This window comes from Hordeum vulgare, chromosome 1H (assembly GCF_904849725.1).
Source record: "Hordeum vulgare subsp. vulgare chromosome 1H, MorexV3_pseudomolecules_assembly, whole genome shotgun sequence".
Classification (NCBI taxonomy): Eukaryota; Viridiplantae; Streptophyta; class Magnoliopsida; order Poales; family Poaceae; genus Hordeum; species Hordeum vulgare.
Window position 1 is genome coordinate 480218733 of NC_058518.1, and position 19499 is coordinate 480238231.

At 45.5% G+C, this 19499-nt stretch overlaps 1 protein-coding gene, 2 long non-coding RNA genes, 2 other non-coding genes and 1 pseudogene across 5 annotated transcripts; 3 read left to right on the plus strand and 3 right to left on the minus strand.

The window, feature by feature from the left end:
- The first annotated feature begins 4998 nt into the window (after positions 1 to 4998).
- Positions 4999 to 5070, plus strand: TRNAD-GUC. Its single transcript has one exon. It is a non-coding gene; the product is annotated as a tRNA-Asp (tRNA).
- A 1740-nt stretch (positions 5071 to 6810) lies between these two features.
- TRNAD-GUC lies at positions 6811 to 6882 on the plus strand. Its single transcript has one exon. It is a non-coding gene; the product is annotated as a tRNA-Asp (tRNA).
- Positions 6883 to 6976: 94 nt separating this feature from the next.
- LOC123416592 (protein SRG1-like) lies at positions 6977 to 8500 on the minus strand. Its single transcript, XM_045106807.1, has 3 exons — positions 8125 to 8500; positions 7764 to 8008; positions 6977 to 7648 (listed from the first exon to the last, which is right to left on the minus strand). Exons 1-3 carry the CDS (start codon positions 8374 to 8376, stop codon positions 7084 to 7086), a joined length of 1062 nt encoding a protein of 353 aa, XP_044962742.1. The 5' UTR covers positions 8377 to 8500; the 3' UTR covers positions 6977 to 7083.
- A 1735-nt stretch (positions 8501 to 10235) lies between these two features.
- On the minus strand, positions 10236 to 10558 carry LOC123416608. The gene is made up of 3 exons (XR_006616222.1): positions 10510 to 10558; positions 10358 to 10426; positions 10236 to 10289 (listed from the first exon to the last, which is right to left on the minus strand). It is a non-coding gene; the product is annotated as an uncharacterized LOC123416608 (long non-coding RNA).
- Positions 10559 to 10780: 222 nt separating this feature from the next.
- LOC123416619 lies at positions 10781 to 12910 on the minus strand. The gene is made up of 3 exons (XR_006616233.1): positions 12807 to 12910; positions 12010 to 12083; positions 10781 to 10870 (listed from the first exon to the last, which is right to left on the minus strand). It is a non-coding gene; the product is annotated as an uncharacterized LOC123416619 (long non-coding RNA).
- Positions 12911 to 15488: 2578 nt separating this feature from the next.
- LOC123416630 lies at positions 15489 to 18081 on the plus strand (annotated as a pseudogene).
- The last annotated feature ends 1418 nt before the right edge of the window (positions 18082 to 19499 follow it).

Genomic DNA, 19499 nt, shown 5'->3' on the forward strand with positions numbered 1-19499 from the left:
TCCAAAGAATGGTCATAGAGACACATGGTTGATCAAGATCTCAGACAAAGAGTAAATCAAGATGATCAACACACAAAGCGTACAAGATGTACCGAGAGGGATCAAGTGATCCCATGGTATGGTAAGCATTGTCCATTACGTGTTTGTGTACTAACCCATAGTCTTCGTGAGAGTTCTATGTGGGGGTTAGGTGTGTTTCCATGGGCTTGCGTCAAAGGAAAGATCTCATACAACCCATGAAGTATGACGTCAAGTTGTGATCGTCATCAAGATTGCAATGTGCAAGTTCAAGTGGATCAGCACGAAGATATCATGCTTGAAGCTTGCCGTCCATTATGGTGGCAATGGACTTGTGAAGATATGCTGAAGAGTGGCTCACCCATAGTGAGTATGGGGGAGCAATCAACTAGTCTTCATCAAGCCAACGCAACCAAGAAAGGTGGTCCATCTTGAGGAAGCCAAGATCATCATCATCTAGCTCAAGAGGACGAGGTGCAAGGTATAGGTTTGCCCTTGATAGGTTTTCTGTTTAGGATAGATTGTTGTACTATCAAGGGGGGCTCTCAAGTGAGTAGCTTGATCGTATCGTTCGTTGAGAGCTCAAACCATTTGCATCCTTGCATCATACTTTTTGGTTCTTGTTTGGTGTTTCTCTTTGTGAGTTTTAGAGCTTATGGTCATCTTCGTGACAAGCTCGAGTTCATCGAAAACGGAGTCCATATGCATCTACTATGATGTTTTCGATGTTGGAGTTTTTGCCGGTTCTTCATTCATAGAGGACTCACATCTCTTTATCATTGGCATTTTCATATCTGCATGGTCTTAAGATTTCCAACAAGCTTGGGTTTGCTCGATTCGGAGCTCGTATGCGAAAGTTATGGTTGTTTCAGTGGCGAGCGGTAGTACCGCTGGACCTAGCGGTAGTACCGCTGGCCCTAGCGGTAGTACCGCTAGAGCTGGCGGTAGTACCGCTGTCCCAGTGGTAGTACCGCCCCTGGCCAGCGGTAGTACCGCTCCAAGTTTTTTGTACCGTCATCTTTGCGGTTGTACTGCGTCGGACATTTTTGCGAAGACTTTCTTGGCGGCGGTTGGCCCGGTAGTATCTTTGCGCTACCATGGGCTCAACGGTAGTACCGCTGCAGCCAAAGGTAGTACCTCTGGAGTGCGAGCGGTAGTACCGCTGGAGCCAGCGGTAGTACCGCTGGGCTCGGGCTGTAAGTGGGGGTAAAGGTCTGATTCCTTCCCCCACTATATAAAGGGGGTCTTCTTCCCCCTTGACCTCATCCATTCGTTGAGCTCTTGTTCTGCCTCCATTGTTGACATTCTTAGAGCTTGCTTACTCTCAATCCCTCCAATGATTCTTGCTTGTTCTTGAGGGAAAAGAGAGAGGAGATCTAGATCCACATCTCCACCAATCACTTTCTCCTCTATGTGAGGGGAACCCCTTGGATCTTGATCTTGGAGTTCTTTGTGAGCTCCTTGTTCTTCCTCTCATATTTCTCCATAGCCTTCATTGTTGTGGAGGGATTTGAGTGTGAGGGACTTGACCACTTCGTGTGTTCTTGCCATTGCATTAGTTGCATCGGTTTGAGTTCTCCACGGTGATACATGGAAGTGAAGTTTGAGAAGCTTATTACCTTTGGTACTTAGTACCCTAGATATTGTTCTTCGCGGATGCTTTGGCGCCCTAGAAGCTTGGTGGTGTCTCGGAGCTCAATCAATGTGGTGTGAAGCTCCGGGCAAGCGTCGGGGTCTCCAATTAGGTTGTGGAGATTGCCCCGAGCAATTTGTACGGGTACCGGTAACCACCCCCAAGGGTTGCCACGTGTACGGGTTCGGTGACCGCCCCCAAGGTTTGCCATTTGTACGGGTTCGGTGACCGCCCTCAAGGGTCCCTTAGTGGAATCACGGCATCTTGCATTGTGCGAGGGCGTGAGGAGATTACGGTGGCCTTAGTGGCATCTTGGGGAGCATTGTGCCTCCACACCTCTCCAACGGAGATTAGCATCCGCAAGGGTGTGAACTTCGGGATACATCATCGTCTCCGCGTACCTCGGTTATCTCTTACCCGAACCCTTTACTTATGCACTTTACTTTGTGATAGCCATATTGTCTCTTGTCATATATCTTGCTATCACTTAGTTGTTTATCTTGCTTAGCATAAGTTGTTGGTGCACATAGGTGAGCCTAGTTGTTTGAGGTTTTGTGCTTGACATATTAAACGTTAGTTTTATTCCGCATTTGTTCAAGCCTAAACCTTAATTATTTTAAAGCGGCTATTCACCCCCCCTCTAGGCGACATCCACATCCTTTCAGATGGTTCTTTGGATCTTCATAGATTAAACTTTGCTTTAATTGTGTTGATTCCTAAAGAACAAAATGCTAAAGATATGAAGAATTTTAGGCCCATCAGTCTTAGTAACTCTAGAGTGAAAATTCTCTCTAAAGCCATGACCAATAGGATGTCCCCCATTGGGCAAAGGATTATTTCCTCTAACCAAACTGCTTTCATTAGGGGCAGATACATTTTGGAAAGTGTGGTTATGGATCAAGAAGTGATTCATGAGGTTAAAAAATCCGGGACCCATGGCCTAGTGCTTAAGCTAGACTACGAGAAAGCTTATGACACACTCAGTTGGGATTTCCTTTTTGAGATGCTTCAATCCAGAGGTTTTGGACATAGGTGGATTTCTTGGATTAAATCCACCTTAGTTAATAGTACCTTTAGTGTGAGGATTAATGATACTAATGGCCCCCACTTTGTTGGAGGTAGGGACCTAAAGCAAGGAGATCCTTCTCCCCCCCCCCCCGCCCCTTTTGTTCAATCTAGTTGCGGATGTCTTTTCCAAGATGCTCAAAAAAGCAGCTTCCCAAAATTTAATTTCTGGGCTTTTGCCTGATATCATCCCCGGGGGTGTCATTAGCCTGCAGTATGCTGATGACACCATTTTGTTCTTGGAAGAGTCAGTTGAAAAACCTAGAAATTTTGAATGGATTCTCTCCTGTTTTGAGTGCCTATCTGGGATGAAAATTAACTTCCATAAAAGTGATCTTATGACCATTAATATGGATGATGATATAACCAACTTGTTTTCTCGAATTTTCTGTTGTAAAATTGGGGATTTCCCTATCAAATACTTTGGAGTGCCTTTGCACTATAACAACCTTAGGAGGGAGGATCTTCAACCTATCATTGATAGGATTATTAAAAATATTTCTGGATGGTTAGGTAGATACTTGTCATACAAAGGGAAGATCATTCTTTTGTGTGCTTGTATTGTGAGTATTCCTTCTTACTTGATGGCAGTGATCAAGTTCCCTGAATGGGCCATCAATGCCATTAATTCTTAGATGGCTCACTTCTTTTGGGGTGAATTGCGGGGCATCATAAGTATCATTTAGCTAATTGGGGTCTGGTCTGCAGGAAAAAAAATTGGGGGGTATGGGGGTCCCTAATACTCCCTTCGTTTCTAAATATAAGGTGTATTATTTTTTCAAAAATACAAACTTCTCAAATTTTGACCAGGTTTATAGACAAAAAATATCAATATCTAGAATACCAAATTATTATCACTAGATTCACCATGAAGTTTATTTTTACATTTTATATATTTAATATTGCAAATATTTATATATTTTCTTGTACAGTTGGTCAAACATAGAAAACGTTTGACTTCTTAAAAACTAATAGACCTTATCTTTAGGAACGGAGGGAGTATTAGGGAATTTAACATGGCCTTGTTAGCTTCCTGGGGTAAAATATTTTTTGATAGTAGCACTGGTGATTGGAAAAAAATATTTCTGGAAAATATATTGCGGACTAAGAGTGATAGGGGATCTAGCTTTTGGAAAAGTATAACATGGGCTCTTAATGCTTCCAGAATCTTTTACAAATGGAAGTTGGGTAATGGGGCTAACATTAGCTTCTGGCATGATACATGGATGGGGGATTGTTCCCTCAAGGTCCATTTCTGCGATCTGTTTGAGATTTGCAACCAAATGGACATCAGTAATGCCGAGGTTTGGGATGGGAGCGACCTTAAATTGTCATTTAGGAGATGTGTTGACTCTGAGGAGATGGCTAGATGGGAAAAACCGGTTGCTTTGGTTAAAGCTTACCCCCATCAAGCCTGAACCTATACTCCCATTTGGACTTTGGAAACCATTGGGTTGTACTCTGTTAAATCTTTTTATAGCAAGATTAATTTTGGGCGTGTGGTCCCTCTCGTGGGGATTAAGCTATGGAAAATTCGGTGTCCACAAAAGATTCATGTTTTTCTTTGGCTTTGCATCTATAACAAAATTCTTATCAGGGATAATCTAGCTAAAAAAGGAATTGACTCATGTAACTTGTCTATTTTGTGGAGAGAATGAATTTGTTCAGCATGTGATGTTTGATTCTGTGGTGGCTAGTCATGTTTGGTCCTTTGTGGCTGAATGCTTCAATACTGATCATATTACCAATTTTAATGATGTTATTGCATTATTGCATTCTGAGAAGAAAAACTCTATCATTAATATGGTTGTTGATGCCCCTTTGTGAAGACTTTTGCTTCCATGGGCGCAAGTGGAAAATTTTTAACTGCGTCCTTGCCAAACTCAGTGGTCATTTGCAACAATAGAAAGTTTTTTGCGTCGACTCTCAAACTGCTCTACTGCTAAGGTGCATCCGGCTGTTGGACAAGAGAAAAGGGGAGATCCTGAGGATTGCGTGGAGATGACTTGGGAACTCTAGTAGTAGTCTGCCCTCGAGCAGTTTGGTTCTATGTGATAACTTAGCAAAACTGTTGGAGCTGGGTTTTTTTTCTTTTGTTGTTGGTTATTTCCTTAGTTGCCTAGGATAAAATTTTAAGTTGTCTTGGATACACTTCTGGCCTGGGCTGTTTGGCCTCATTTCTAATAAAATTGGGGCATGGGGGAAACCCCTTTCTATTAAAAAAAGGGAAACGCATATGCATAGTCTTAACAAAGGACTTGTTGATTTTATTTAACAAGCAAGTCGTTGTAGTATAGTGGTAAGTATTCCCGCCTGTCACGCGGGTGACCCGGGTTCGATCCCCGGCAACGGCGTCTTTTTGATATTTTTTTTACCTCAACGGTGCTCTTTACATAATAAGCGACTCTAAGACTCCTTAAAAGTGGTCAAATCCATGAAAAGATTGACATTTTTTAGTTTTACGGATCAAAAAATACGACGAATAGAGCCCATAAAAATGTTCAAACCTGTAAAAAAATGAAGGGGCCTCAGAATCCATCCCACGAACCTTTTATTTACATATTCGGAGGGAAAACGGAGAAGGGCCTGTAAACTGGTCAACGCTACGCGACAAGAAATTTTGTCATGCGCACACGGGCTCCGATGACCTTCCACCGTAGAACTCGTCGGAATCTCGCCGAAAACTCGAGCACCTACGAGCCTTTTATATATATATTTGGAGGCAAAACTAAGAAGGGCCTGTAAACTGGTTGACGCTACGCGACAAGAAAATTTTGCCGTGCGCACACGGACTCCTGTGATCTTCTACCACAGAACTCGTCGAAAACTCGAGCAGCTACAGAGGAGCTCACTACGTCAACGGAGGAGGAGCTGCTGGGTTGATCCGACCACGGACGAGGTAGGCTAGCAAGTTGCTGGATCGATCCGTCCACGGGTGAGCTAGCTAGCTAGCAAGCTGCTGGATCGATCCGGCCACGAACGAGCTAGCTAGCTAGCTCCTGGATCCATCCGGCCACGGAAGAGCTAGCTGTGTGCGCTGTCCTGAACGTTGGCGGCTTTGTATTTCACCGCTTCGTGCGTTGACCATGATACGGATGAGAGGAAGAAGAACACGTGGGAAGAATATGAACGATTATTCAGTTTTATAGTTTAAGTTTAAAGTGTTTGTTGGGCCGCAATTCAAACTGACTCTTAAAATACGTTTTTCGCGAACTGAAAACCCCGCGGTTTAAGGGGTCTGCTAGATTGCTCTAAATAAATAAACATTCCCTCTGTTTCCAAATATAAGTCTTTCTAAAGATTTTAATATGGTATATATACGGATGTATATATAGTATAAATTTACTTATTTTAAAGACATATTTTAAAGTATAAATTTACTTATTTTATTTTATATGTAGTTTATAATAAAATCTCTAAAAAGATTTATATTTAAAAATAAAGTGAGTATATACATATACTAAGGCGGGAGGCTTTCTCTTTTTCTAACTTTTTTCAACCATTTACGTGTCCAACATGAATGGTAAGGGGAACAGTAATCATGCATGAATAGTGTCCGGTTGTGAACAGTTTTCATAAGAAAAAACGTCTTTTTTTACGTGCATAAAGCATCATAGGATTCGCATTTCTAAAACAATTTTTATGAAAAGTATTTTTATGAATAGCATCACTTATTGCTCTCTTACATGTACAAGTACTCTAATGATATAATGATGATAATGATAATAATAATAATAATAATGATGATTATTCATGTTTGTGTACTCTTTACAGTCTAAAAGATAGCATGACAGCTAACCCGAATAAACCAAAACATTGTTTTCAAAACAGTAATTTCGTATACAACAATGCTTCATGTGATTAGTGTTTTCATGCCCACTCAATCAACAGGAATATACTCATATCGACCCCGAAAAACTAAAGATATATTGTACGAATCGTACCTGAAATGTAAACCGGAATAGTACCGACAAAGTGCATCTGTGTGAACAATAATCCGTGGAGAATAGTACCGACAAGCAACTCGGAATCCATCGCATGCAAGCGTAACTTCAAGTAGCTGGGTATTCTGGCTCGACCGAAATCACAAGCAAGTCGTTGTAGTATAGTGGTAAGTATTCCCGCCTGTCACGCGGGTGACCCGGGTTCGATCCCCGGCAACGGCGAATTTTCTTTTCGTTTTCTTTTTTACGTCCCACGGTGCCCTTTCTTCTTGTCGTCGAACGAAAAGCGCCAAGACATCATCAATTCGTCGAGATCTACGCGCGCAACATGTGAATTTATTCAGGGCAAACATTGTACGTACAACTAAATAATTCGAGTGTTGTTCGGCTCTCTTCTTCTCTTGAAGACGCCCGCGCGCCGTCCTACGCTATGTCCATCTCGAGGCTGTCGACGAACCTGGTCCCTTCAGCCAGCCCCCTGAAATTCCCCTTGACATACTCGCCATACTCGATCGCCCTGTACCTGGCCTCGCCGAGCCCCGGCAGCGGCTTCACCGTCCCGGCGACGGACGCGTCCTGGAACATCACCACGGTCGCCCGCCCCCTCTCGGCGTCCACCAGCACCCTATGCTCGGCGCTCCTGTACTTGCCGTTGGTGAGGACCTGGAGGATGTCCCCGACGTTGACGACGAGGGCGCCCGGCAGCGGGTCCAGCGGGAACCACCTGCCGCCCCTCCTCACCTGCAGGCCCGGGCTGTCGTCCACGTGCAGCAGCAGCGCCAGCCCGAGGCCGTCGTGGTGCGGCGTGATGCCTATCACCTTGTCCGGGTGCCGGCACGGCGGGTAATGGTGCATGGCGACGCTCTGCGTCTTGCCACGGAAGGCCCCGTCCAGCTCCTCCGGCTCCACCCCGAGGTCGCTCGCCATGAACCCCACGAGACGCCTCGTGAGGCTCGACACCTCGCGCGAGTACTTGCCGAGCGCGTCCCTGGTGATTAATTGGTTATAACTTATAAGCAGGCGAACGAGATGTACTTCCTCCATGCATGCATGCATGCATGCTTGAAAGGAAGACCCAAAAATGTTTGAATGAAGAAAATGACCTAAATGTTGGTGGATCGGCGGGCCAGAAGTCCATGCTGGTTTTCTCGTTCTGTTGCGTCGCGAGGATGAGGCTCTCTGCCCAGTCCAACTTGCGGGACGCTCCGGTGAAGTGGTGCCCAAACCCTCCCAGGCTGCCGGCATGGACGGCCAGTGCGTTCTTCTTCTCCAGCGCCAAGCGGAAGAACTGCATAGCGTTATCTTTCATGCCTTGTACAACTGATTCGTCGACTCCGTGGTTTGTTAGCTGCAAAACGATCGAAGAATGTTTGATTTCATAGTAGTACCCCCCAAAAAAGGATAACTGATGCGGATGCAAATTTCCTCTGTAGGGAAAAAGATGAAGGATGCCTAATAATTAACCTGGAAGAAGCCCCAGTCTCGACACGCAGAGCCAAGCTTGGCCGTCTCCGCCTCCGAGGACTCCGAGGCTAGCAGCCTCGCCATGTCAACGAGCGGCAGCTCGTAGCTCTCGTCGTCGCCCACGACGACCCCGTCCCCGACCTCGTCCGGCCGGGCATACCTGTCGGGGATCTCGGTGGAGTCCGCGAACGTGGCCTCCGCGGCGTCCGTGATCCCGGCCCTGGTGACGACGACGTCGTCGCCGATCTCCATCGATCCTTCGGTTTCTGTCCTTCTGTTTCTGTGCTGCGTTTTTGAGTTTTGACTTTGGGTACGTAGGTGCTGTGCTGGTTGGGTTGTGCACCCGGACGAGAATCTACTCCTAGTATAAAAATGTGGGTGGTTCGATGGTGGGTATGTGCATGCCAATAATGTTGTTTCAAGTGGGTAGGTATAGTACAACGGTCCAAAAACAGTGGCGGCTATGGGACATGTTACATGTAGCCAGTGATGTCAACACAGCTTAAAATTATACATATACCATATACTTACGTTACGTATGTTGGAAATGTTAGTATTTTTTCGATTAATGTAATCTACTAGTAATGTAAGCATGACAAACACAATACGCAACTTATAACAATAACTAAGTGTGTAAGCATGTACATAACTGAAACATATATGAACATAGCATATACGGCTAGCACATGAACGAGTAAATAGGGAATGAACAGGTCATACTCTCTGATTGGCCAGACCAACACGATGGCGGCAGCAACATCCTAGGCAACCTTCGTGGCCTTCTTCTTGGCAGCGACGTCCTCCGTGGCCTTCTTCGTGGTGGGCATCGGTGACGGCCGTGGAGGCGATGGAGGAAAAGTAGTCAAAACAGAGAAAGACGGATACGGGGCTGCATAGGGAGCTGTCGCGCCGAGACGCTTCCCAAAAACCTTATCGTCGTTCTCCCGGACAAGATCTTGAATGACAGGGTTTCGGAGACACCTGCTCTCTTCACCGGTCGTGCACACGGTCATCGGGATGGGATCGTTGAAAGCAGCACAGTCAGAGGAATAGTAGATTATGGCTAGGGTTATGCAAGAGGGAGAGAGTGAGTTAGTTTCGCTTCACAAGCCAGTGCCTCCTTATATAGGTCGTCAGATAGATGGGCTTGAGCTTGTGCCCGTGATCAAGTCGTCGTTCGTGCCGATCCGTAAAACCGTATTTTACAGTGATGGAGCATTAGCATTATACAGGGTTTGCTAGACGTTCTTATACGGTGATGGAGCACCGGTTCGTGGCGTACTACAGAGATGTCTCCGGCGGGGGGAAGCGATTAGTGCTTCTGCTACACAACAAGGGGAATTTTTTAGTGAAGAAAGTTATGGAGATTTTTGCATGCGGCGGAATATAAAAGGCAAGAACAGAGCCAGCGAGCTCATCTGCTTGGTCAGGTCTAAGGCAGCTACTCAGGTCAGGTCTAAAAAAACTGATGTGGAAAAGTTGTTATGAAAAAGTTGCTGTGAAAAACCTGGAAACTCAAAAGTTGGGATACCACAACTTTGAAATTTACACTAGAAAGAAACTATAGATTCTCAAAAACTGCTTTGAACATTTATTCCTTTGGTAAGCTTTTAGCTTTTTAAAACAGAAGTTGGTAAAAATAAGTTGAACCAAACACGGCCTAATATAGCATGGTCAAGTGGTCAACCTTTTTCTTTCGTGTACATCACACCGCCCGTTTGCTAAAAGTGGCTCAAGCAAATTATATCGCAGTATTCACGACATAGTTTCGCTCTGAGGTTTGAGTATCAATAGTAGTATATCATGGTGCGACAATGGCGGCACCAAACACATCACGTTTGTCCTAGGATAAACATCACCGATGGGACTGACCCAAATTACTCTTACTAAATTTCTAACAGCTTCGACGCAGATTTCACACTAGCCGGAGGATCTTCACCTCACTGGCGCTTTTTAGCTTTCGAACGAGATGCGTCCTTCCTCATCGTCCAAAATGTCGCGCGGTATCGATTCTGCAACTCAAACCAGATGCAGATATAAGACCGCTCGCCATGCATTGACTGAATTCAGTGTTATACATCATGTGATTCAATCAACTGTTGGTAAGTTACCTGCATCATCGATGCCATATTTGCCGTGTACATGGTATCTATCATCTTCTCCACCTGCAAATTGCATGTCAATAAAATCTGTGGAGACAGCAATGGCCAACTTATAGTGCATAAACCCTCACCTCCATCACAAACCCATAATGGTAAGCTACCCTTTTCACATCTTCCAAACTTAGTTCGATAGACATATCCTGAGTTCAAGGAGAAACTATGTCAACTGATAATGCCACCTTCAATTAGCATAAATAATGGGGGTCCACAAAAGAGTAATTACATCATCTGGTCCATGGGCATCAGCAAAGTGGTACAGAAGCGGACCCATGTTTACCCATACCTGTTGATTCAAATGCCGCAGTTACTTAGTCATTACAGTAAATACAGAAAGAGCAGATATAATAGCACTGGAGAGTGGAGAAACAACTTATACTATAATGACTTCCTAGTTCCTACCAATCAGCTTACAAAATAACATGTGTGGTACTGGTTTTCATGAAGAATAGATATCATAATTAAAATTTACGGGCAAAGCGAACTCACTCCACCATCCTTGAGAATTTTTGATATTATTTCAAGGTATTCAACAATATTGTGTGCCGTATCGATGAAGAAGCAAGTTACAACAGCATCCCATGCACCTGGAAGCACAGATAAGAATAGTAAGAGTGTCAAAACAGCATTTATCCATTACACAAGTATGGACTATACAAAATGGGACAAGTAAACAGAGAAATGCAAGAACATTGAACTCCAAAAGGACTTCAACTTGTTGTCATCCACGAGAAAGTAATAATGCATCAGTAGCCTACAGAAAGGGTGTGCCTCGGTGCTGTCTAAGATAAAGCGTCAATTGCAAAGCAGATTACATCATTAAAGGTTTGTTTTGCAACCACTCAGGCACCCACTACACTACTAGTACAAAACTGTTAATATTTCTCTTTTGAAGTTAACAAAGGCACTACTCCCAAAAATTATTTAACCACATTGCTTCTAATAATCTAACCACCTTATTTCAGTTTCCTGCAATTACATGCCTTTTTGATGGAGGATTGTAGCAAGCAGAAGCACAGTTAAGTGGATTCTGAAACAACAACACATAACTCTTTAGTTGATAGTCGTGTAAGGATTAAATTTTTCGTCATTAATGCACCTAGAACTAGAAGCTTTCCTGTTCCGTGAGAAGAAAGCTCAGTATCCATTTAACATAATCACCCAATAGTTCATGTGGCAAATATGTGCACCGCAAGCCAAGAGCCCCAGAACACTCTTCACATTTTAAATCATTTTGACCTCTATCCAACTAAAAGGCGTCATGTCCAACAGTTAGGTGTAGCAGAGATGCGCGTATTGACATGGATATGTTGCCACACAAGAAAGGATCGGGTCCAGATCAATGATATACGTGATAGAGTTGGGTAGCACGAATTGAAGAGAGGCTTGTCCAATAGCGTCTGAGATGGTCTGTGCATATACATACAACGCAGGCCTACAAAAGCACCGGAGCTGATAATGTCAAGAGAGGTCGGGGTAGGCCAAACTTGACATGGGAGGAGTCCGTTAAGAGAGACTTGAAGGACTGGAATATCACCAAAGAACTAGGCCATGGACAAGGGCACGTGGAAGTTAGCTATCCACATGCCAGAACTACAACTAGGTTCCGATATCAACTCTAGCCTACCCCAACTTGTTTGGGATTGAAAGGCTTTGTTTTTGTTGTTTGTTTGACCCCTGCGTTGTTTACTAAAAGTCCCAATTGTAAGAGAGTAAGTGATCTTACATTCCTGGCTTTCCTCATTATAGACCTCTACAAAATCTCCAGCACACATCGAAAATCCTTCGGTTATCCCAGCACTGTTAATAGAAAAGAGACCCAAATACAAGTGAGCTAAATATACCAACTAGAAACATAAAAATATATGGCAATCAGTATCCACAAGAAATCAAAGTCCACACTCAATAGAAATAAATTACAGCTTTTGCCTGAAACAACCCCTAGCAGTAAACTTGAGTTCTAAATGAAACAATATTTAGATAAAAGAGTCAAATTTAATATGCAACGACGCATTTTTCTAATGCCAAATGCAACTTTTTAATATCCAAATGTAAAAAATTTGTGGATAAAAGTTGGGCCCTCAAACTATTTCCATGGACCCAGGTGACGATTTTCCTGTTCCAGGACCTACATGACAGCCCAGAAATAATTTGAGGACCCATGATGCACTTCGATCTTTTCAAATACTCCCTCCATCCCAAAATAAGTGTTGTGGTTTTAGTTCAAATTTGAACAAACTTGGACTAAAACCATGACGCTTATTTTGGGATGGAGGGAGTATTCCATAAGCTGATTTGTATTTCATACAGAATCCTACAACACAATTTACCTACAAATGTAGTCAGCATAACTGTACTTGGGCCCATGGAAATACTATAATCCAAATGCACTGAGTAATACATATATTTAGACAGCTTGCACCAAATGTACAAAGAATGATGCATGGGAACACACTATTTTTGTAGAGGTGCTGACACTGAATTTTATTTATTTTTAAAAGTTAAACAAGGTGTACTCAATACCTTGAGGGGTGAATATCAGGAAATGAAACAGCTCGAAGTTGATCTTTGTCTGAAAGAGAATTGCAATTGCTGTGTATCCAAGGATAAATGGTCCATTCATTAGCCTCTTGGGTGCTGATAGGAATGCCATATACGTGAATAAGCTAGCATGGCACAGCCACCGAGAAATAAACTGAATGAAGCACCTACCACTTCCTTGGTTTTCCTCCAGTATCTCAGAGCTTATGGACATACTGAATGGGGGTGGAAACGAATGCAAGCCAAGCATAACACATGCGCGGTTTGTCACTCTTGACCTACATGTAGTTTTGTTTTCAAGCAACTTCCGGGAAGCATATATATAGTACCTGGATGGATGTCATCCTTCAGGTGTGAGCTCTTGCATGTGAGTACGGTATTCATTCGTTTTGTGGTTCATGAGCAGTACAAGAGCTCGGTATTCATTCCTTTTGTGGTTCATGTACCGTACAAGAGGTCACATGCATGCAAACATCATGTGTGTTCTCTTTGATGGTCTTTTTAAGAATTATTATGAACATAAAATATACTCGAAAGGTTACAAAATGTCATTGGTGCTTCGTGCTAGTTGGTTGTGGTGTAGATTGCCGGAAATGCATGTCAAAAAAAAATTACATGTCGACGATGCCAACTCCAATCGTACGACCCCAAATGGTTCGGCCGCGTCCGTTTGGAGGTAAACGGACACAAAACGCAGCCCAATGCGCGGAAATAAACAGACAAATGTTCGTTTTATGTCCGTTTTCGACCCATTCCCGGTCCAAATCTAGGCCGTGTTTTGCGTCAAAATGAAGAGCGAGCGGAAGGGTGACACGCGCGCCTCAATACTTCCCTCACCCGCCTGTTGGAGAGACAACCCCCCCCCCTCACCCCCTCTCCTCGCCATGCCACACAAGCAGCGACGACGCAATCCTTCGTCATGCCAGGGTTGGTTTGATCCGGGCCGACCATTATCTCCGTCGCCACCATGGCCGCGGCGAGCACATGCTCGTCAGTCGTTCGCTCTCCGCGGTACCAGTCGTCAACCTGCTTCATAACATCGAAGACCCCCGGGTTTCATCCGTCACGACTGCATGGCCAGTCGGTTCTTCACGTCACCAGACAACAGCGTGATTGTACCGGCCACCCCCGCCATCCCACCCGTCATCGACCTCAATGTCACGCATGTGGCTAACGTGTCATCCGATGAGATGCAAGGGCCCGACAAAAGGAGATGTTTAACCAAGACGGCCTGAACTAGGGAGGTCTCGGCCGTGGACTATGGCCCCTGCTGTTGCGTACCTAGTAAACACTAGAATAGTCACCGATTAGCTCAACGAATACATTTAAGATTAGAAAGTTAATTGCAGCTCAAATAATCTTTTGATTGATTGATAGAAGTGTCTTGTTGTGATCCACTGGCGCCACTAGGTATGTACAATATATGCAGGAGACGAGAGAACCCAACGGCTGGCACCAACTGTTGACCAAGACCCACGAGCATGCATTGCACTGACCCGACCTGCAGTCTCCATGGATGAAGTTCCCATGGATGATCCCCAGTTGGGTCCCTAACGCGTGCAACTTGCCTATTGTGCCTCTGTGCAGTGAACGCGGCTAAAGTACAAGCCTTTTCCATAAGCCAGTTGGCCATTATGTTTCTCATCCGAGTATTTAATTAAAAACTACCATAATTCATGAAAACATGCCCAGAAATTATCACTATATGTTTTTCGCCGAAAACTACTAATTTTTTGCTAATCTTTGACTAAAAACTGTCAAGTCTGTAAAACGTCTGATTTGGCTCGTTTAAACTCGATTATGACAAGGTTGGCCCACATGTCATGACGAAAAAGTACCAGCCATGGCCTCCCTGGCGCAGCCCCGCCGTCCGTCGCCATGGCCTCGCCCTGAGCGGCGGCCACCCCGTGCCTCGCCATCAGCAGGCCTCCCTGTCGCCGACCACGGCGCGACCGGATCCCGCCGCCTTGCAAACCGCCCCGCGCTGCCAGTCGCCATGGCCGCCGCCTCGCGGCCGACAGGCCTCCCCGTCGCCGACCCCGCCGCGGTTGGATCCCACCACCTCGCCTCCCTGGCGCAGCCTCGTCGCCTCGTGAACCGCCCCGCGTCGTCCATCGCCATGGTTTCGCCCCGAGCGGTCATCGCCACGCGCCTCGCTGTCACCAGATCAGGCAGGCGTCGCCCTGGTTCCGCCTCTCCCGGACCTCCCCACCGCCCTGCTCATGCCGGAGTGCTGCCTGTAGATCGCGTCTTCTCCCCCAGACCCGGTCGCACCGCCGCCGTACTTCATCTTCTCCGCCTCCGGTGAAGGCCGCCGCCGTCTCGGTCTCTTTCTCCGGTGACGGCAGACTTAACGGTGCTGACTTTTCCGTCCTGGCATGTGGGTCAAGCCTTTCATAATCGAGTTTAAACGAGTCAAATCAGGCATTTTAGAGACTTGGTAGTTTTTAGTCACAGATTAGAAAAAAAAATGGTATTTTCGACACAAAAACGTATAGTGGTAGTTTCTGCGCACGTTTCCGTGAATTGTGGTAGTTTTTGGTTAAATACTCTTCTCATCTAGTGTATCTGTACGAGAAACGAATCATTCATCACTATGTTGGGTTCTACTTAGTGGCTCTATAAAAGGGACACCATCATTTCCAAGCGTAGGAGAAGCACCACGCCAGCAATCCTCCTTTCCACTATTCTTCTTCCTCCACGCACCCAGCCATGTCTTCGGCGGTCTTCGGGCTTCTTCTGCTCATCACCCTCCACCTACCCACCCTCCATCCATGCCACGCCGCAACGGACACCCTCTCGCCCAGCCAAGAGCTCGCCGGCTGCGACAAACTCGTGCCCAGCAACGGCGGGTTAGCTCTCGGCTTTTTCCAGACCAGGAGCAACTTCTCCGACGGCACGCCCACCTCGGGATATGGTTCCCCACAGTCCCCAAGTTCACCCTCGTGTGGGTCGCCAACGGCTAGAACCTCATCGCCAACCTCACGGCGTGCAAGCTCGTGCTCACCCGTGACGGCAACCTTGCCGTCCACCACCAGGCCACCACGGTCTGGTCCACCAAAGCCAACGTCACGGCCAACACCGCCGTCGCCGCTCTCCTCGACAATGGAAGCCTTGTCCTCCGCAGCGGCGGCGTGTCCAATTCGTTCGATGTTTTCTGGCAGAGCTACGATCACCCGACCGACACTGTTCTCCAAGGTGGGAAGATAGGCTGGAACAATTCCACCGGCATGATCCGCCGTCTCGTCTCCAGGAAGAACGCCATTGACCAGACTCCCGGCATGTACTCTTACGAGTTACTTGGCCACAATGGTGATACTTCCATCGTCTCTATGTTCAAATCGTCCAAGCAATATTGGTCCAGCGGGAAGTGGGGCGGCCAATACTTCAGCAACATCCCAGAGAGCGTGGGCCAGAAATGGCTCTCCCTTCAGTTCACCAGCAACAAAGAAGAGTAGTACATCCGGTATGCCATTGAGGATCCGACAGTGTTGTCACGCGGCATAATGGACGTCTCCGGCCAAATGAAGGTGCTCTTGTGGTTCCAGGGATCATCGCAAGATTGGCAGACCGTCTACACGGTGCCGAAATCTCAGTGTGATGCCTATGCTACATGTGGCCCTTTCACGGTATGCAACGATGTCTCGTCCCCCTCTTGCAGCTGCATGAAGGGCTACTCCATACGGTCACCTCAAGACTGGGAGGTTGGTGATCGGTCGGCTCGATGCGCGAGAAATACTCCACTCTACTGCAACAGCAACAGCAGCGGAGCCGGCGGCGAGACAGATAAGTTCTACCCTATGGCTTCCGTCCAACTTCTCGCTGATGCCCAGAATATTGGGACAGCCACCGCTAAAAATGAATGCTCACTTGCATGCCTTAGGGAACTGCTCGTGCACTGTGTACTCCTACGATCAAGGTGCCTGCTCCATTTGGCACGGCAATATGCTCAATGTTCGGGAACAAGGTAGCAGTGTTCTTCACCTTCGCCTCGCTGCAAAAGAAGTGCAGAGTAGTACAACCAATAGAAGGGGACTGATCATTGGCGCTGCTATTGGTGCAAGCACTGCCGCTTTGGGTTTTGATCTTTCTGATGATGGTTTCGATGAGAAAAAAGCAGGAGTATGGTGATGGTGCTCAGTGTGGCATGGGGATCATTGCATTCCGGTATGTTGATTTACAGCATGCAACAAAAAAGTTTTCAGAGAAGTTGGGGCTCGCAGTTTTGGTTCAGTATTCGAGGGTTCGCTGAGTAACTCGACAGCTATAGCAGTGAAAAGGCTTGATGGACTCCGTCAGGGAGAGAAGAAATTCAGGGCTGAGGTGAGCTCAACTGGATTCATCCAGCATGTCAATTTGGTTAAACTAATTGGCTTTTGTTGCCAAGGTGATAGGAGGTTACTTGTGTACGAGTACATGCCCAATGGCTCCCTGGACTCCCATCTCTTCCAGAGCAATGGCATGGTGTTGGATTGGACTACCAGGTATAAAATAGCTCTTGGAGTTGTCAGAGGACTTGCCTATCTGCATTCGAGTTGTCAGGACTGTATTATACACTATGATATCAAACCAGAGAACATACCTCTAGATGGGTCTTCCACTCCTAAAGTTGTCGACTTCGGGGTGGCCAAACTTTTGAGAAGGGATTTTAGTTAGGTGGTTACCACAACGAGGGGAACCATTGGGTACCTTGCTCGTGAATGGATCAGTGGAACTGCCATCACATCAAAAGTTGATGTTTACAGCTATGGTATGGTTCTGTTAGAGATTGTATCTGGCAGCAGGAAATCCAGCAAGCAAGCATCCTCCCAGAATGGCGTTCATGAAGGATATTTTCCGGTGCGAGTTGCACGCGGTCTTGTCGACGGGGATGTTGCAAGTCTGGTGGATGCAAAATTGCTGGATGAAGTGAATTTGGAGGAGGTTGAAAGGGTTTGCAAAGTGGCATGCTGGTGTATTCAAGATGATGAGCTTGATCGACCTACAATGACCGAGGTGGTGCGGTTTCTCGAGTGTCTGTCTGAAGTTGAGACACCTCCGGTGCCGAGGTTACTTCAAGCTATTGCAGGACAGCCAAATCTGAAGATAATGTAATTGCTAATTTTGGTTTCTAGTTAAATCTCCCTTTTTATATCGTAGTTGGGCGTGTTGTTGTTTTCCCTTTGTGCGACTCTTGTAATTTGGTCTCCCCAAGAGGTTGTCAAAGCTAACATTGTAACCTTAAGATTCAGTTAAGACCTCGCTACGTTTGGGCTCATGCAGAATTATGTTCCGCTGCTCATTAAGCATGATCATGCTCTGGTAATTTTGATCAATGCAAGTATGTCATGATCTGAATCATGTTCTTGTCCAATTAGCACCTCTAGGGACCTGTTACCATAGAGGAATGGGGAATTGCATATACTTTGTCATGATAGATAGAGTGTTTGTTTCTGGTTCATGGAATCTGAAATACCCCTTATGCGTGTCGTCGGCTTTACCTAGGATAGGGAGTGATCATACCCCCCTCATTCTAGATACTGGTGCTCGGAGGGTTACCTCCCCAAAATTATTCTGATTTGAAAAGTGGTGGCTGGATCAGCCTCACTTTAAGGACCTGGTTAGGAAAATTTGGAACTCCCCGATTCAAGGGGGCTGTGCCATGGATATTTGGGTGAATAAAACCAGAATCCTTAGGAAAAAAATTAAGGGCTCGAGTATTAATCTTGAACCAGCCATTAAGAAGAAGAAAAAAGCCTTGTTGTTAGAGTTCGACGTCCTTGATGTCTTTTCGGAAATGAATCAGCTCGATGATCTAGATAGAGCTAGAATGAAAGAGATTAATATGGAGCTTGAAGAGATTTGGCATAAAGAGGAAGTTGCTTTGTGGCAACGGTCCAGAGATAGGAAAATCAAGGATGGAGATAATAATAATGCATATTTTCATGCCCTGGCCGATCATAAGCATCGAAAGAATCACCTTATTGAGCTTAATGGGGAGAATGGCCCAGCTTATTCTAGTAAAGAAATGTTGGACATTAATTACCACCGCTTTTTATAAGAATTTGTTTGGGTATGAACATAAGCATAATATTAATCTTGGCCCTAACATTTGGGTGGAAGATGAGATGATTACTCAAGAGGAGAATGACATGGTGCAAAACCCTTTTCTGAGGAGGAAATTAAAGCAACAGTTTTTGGGTCCTATGCCCATGGGGCCCCTCGTCCAGATGGTTTGTCTTTCTTGTTCTATCAGACTTTTTGGGAAGATATTAAATCTGGTTTCATGGCTTTAGTGAGGGATTTTGTGGATGGTTCTTTGGAACTTCACAGATTAAACTTTGCTTTAATTGTGTTGATTCCTAAAGAACAAAATGCTAAAGATATGAAGAATTTTAGGCCTATCGGTCTTAGTAACTCTGAGGTGAAAATTCTCTCTAAAGCCATGACCAATAGGATGTCCCCCATTGGGCAAAGGATTATTTCCTCTAACCAAACTGCTTTCATTAGGGGCAGATACATTTTGGAAAGTGTGGTTATGGCTAAAGAAGTGATTCATGAGGTTAAAAAATCCAGGACCCATGGCCTAGTGCTTAAGCTAGACTACGAGAAAGCTTATGACACAGTCAGTTGGGATTTCCTTTTTGAGATGCTTCAATCCAAAGGTTTTGGACATAGGTGGATTTCTTGGATTAA

Coding starts and splice junctions, on each gene's coding strand:
- LOC123416592 (XM_045106807.1), bottom strand. CDS start 8,376: ATGGAGATCGGCGACGACGTCGTCGTCACCAGGGCCGGGATCACGGAC. Junction 8,009..8,124: donor GAGACTGGGGCTTCTTCCAG/GTTAATTATTAG, acceptor ATCGTTTTGCAG/CTAACAAACCACGGAGTCGA. Junction 7,649..7,763: donor GCCGATCCACCAACATTTAG/GTCATTTTCTTC, acceptor ATTAATCACCAG/GGACGCGCTCGGCAAGTACT.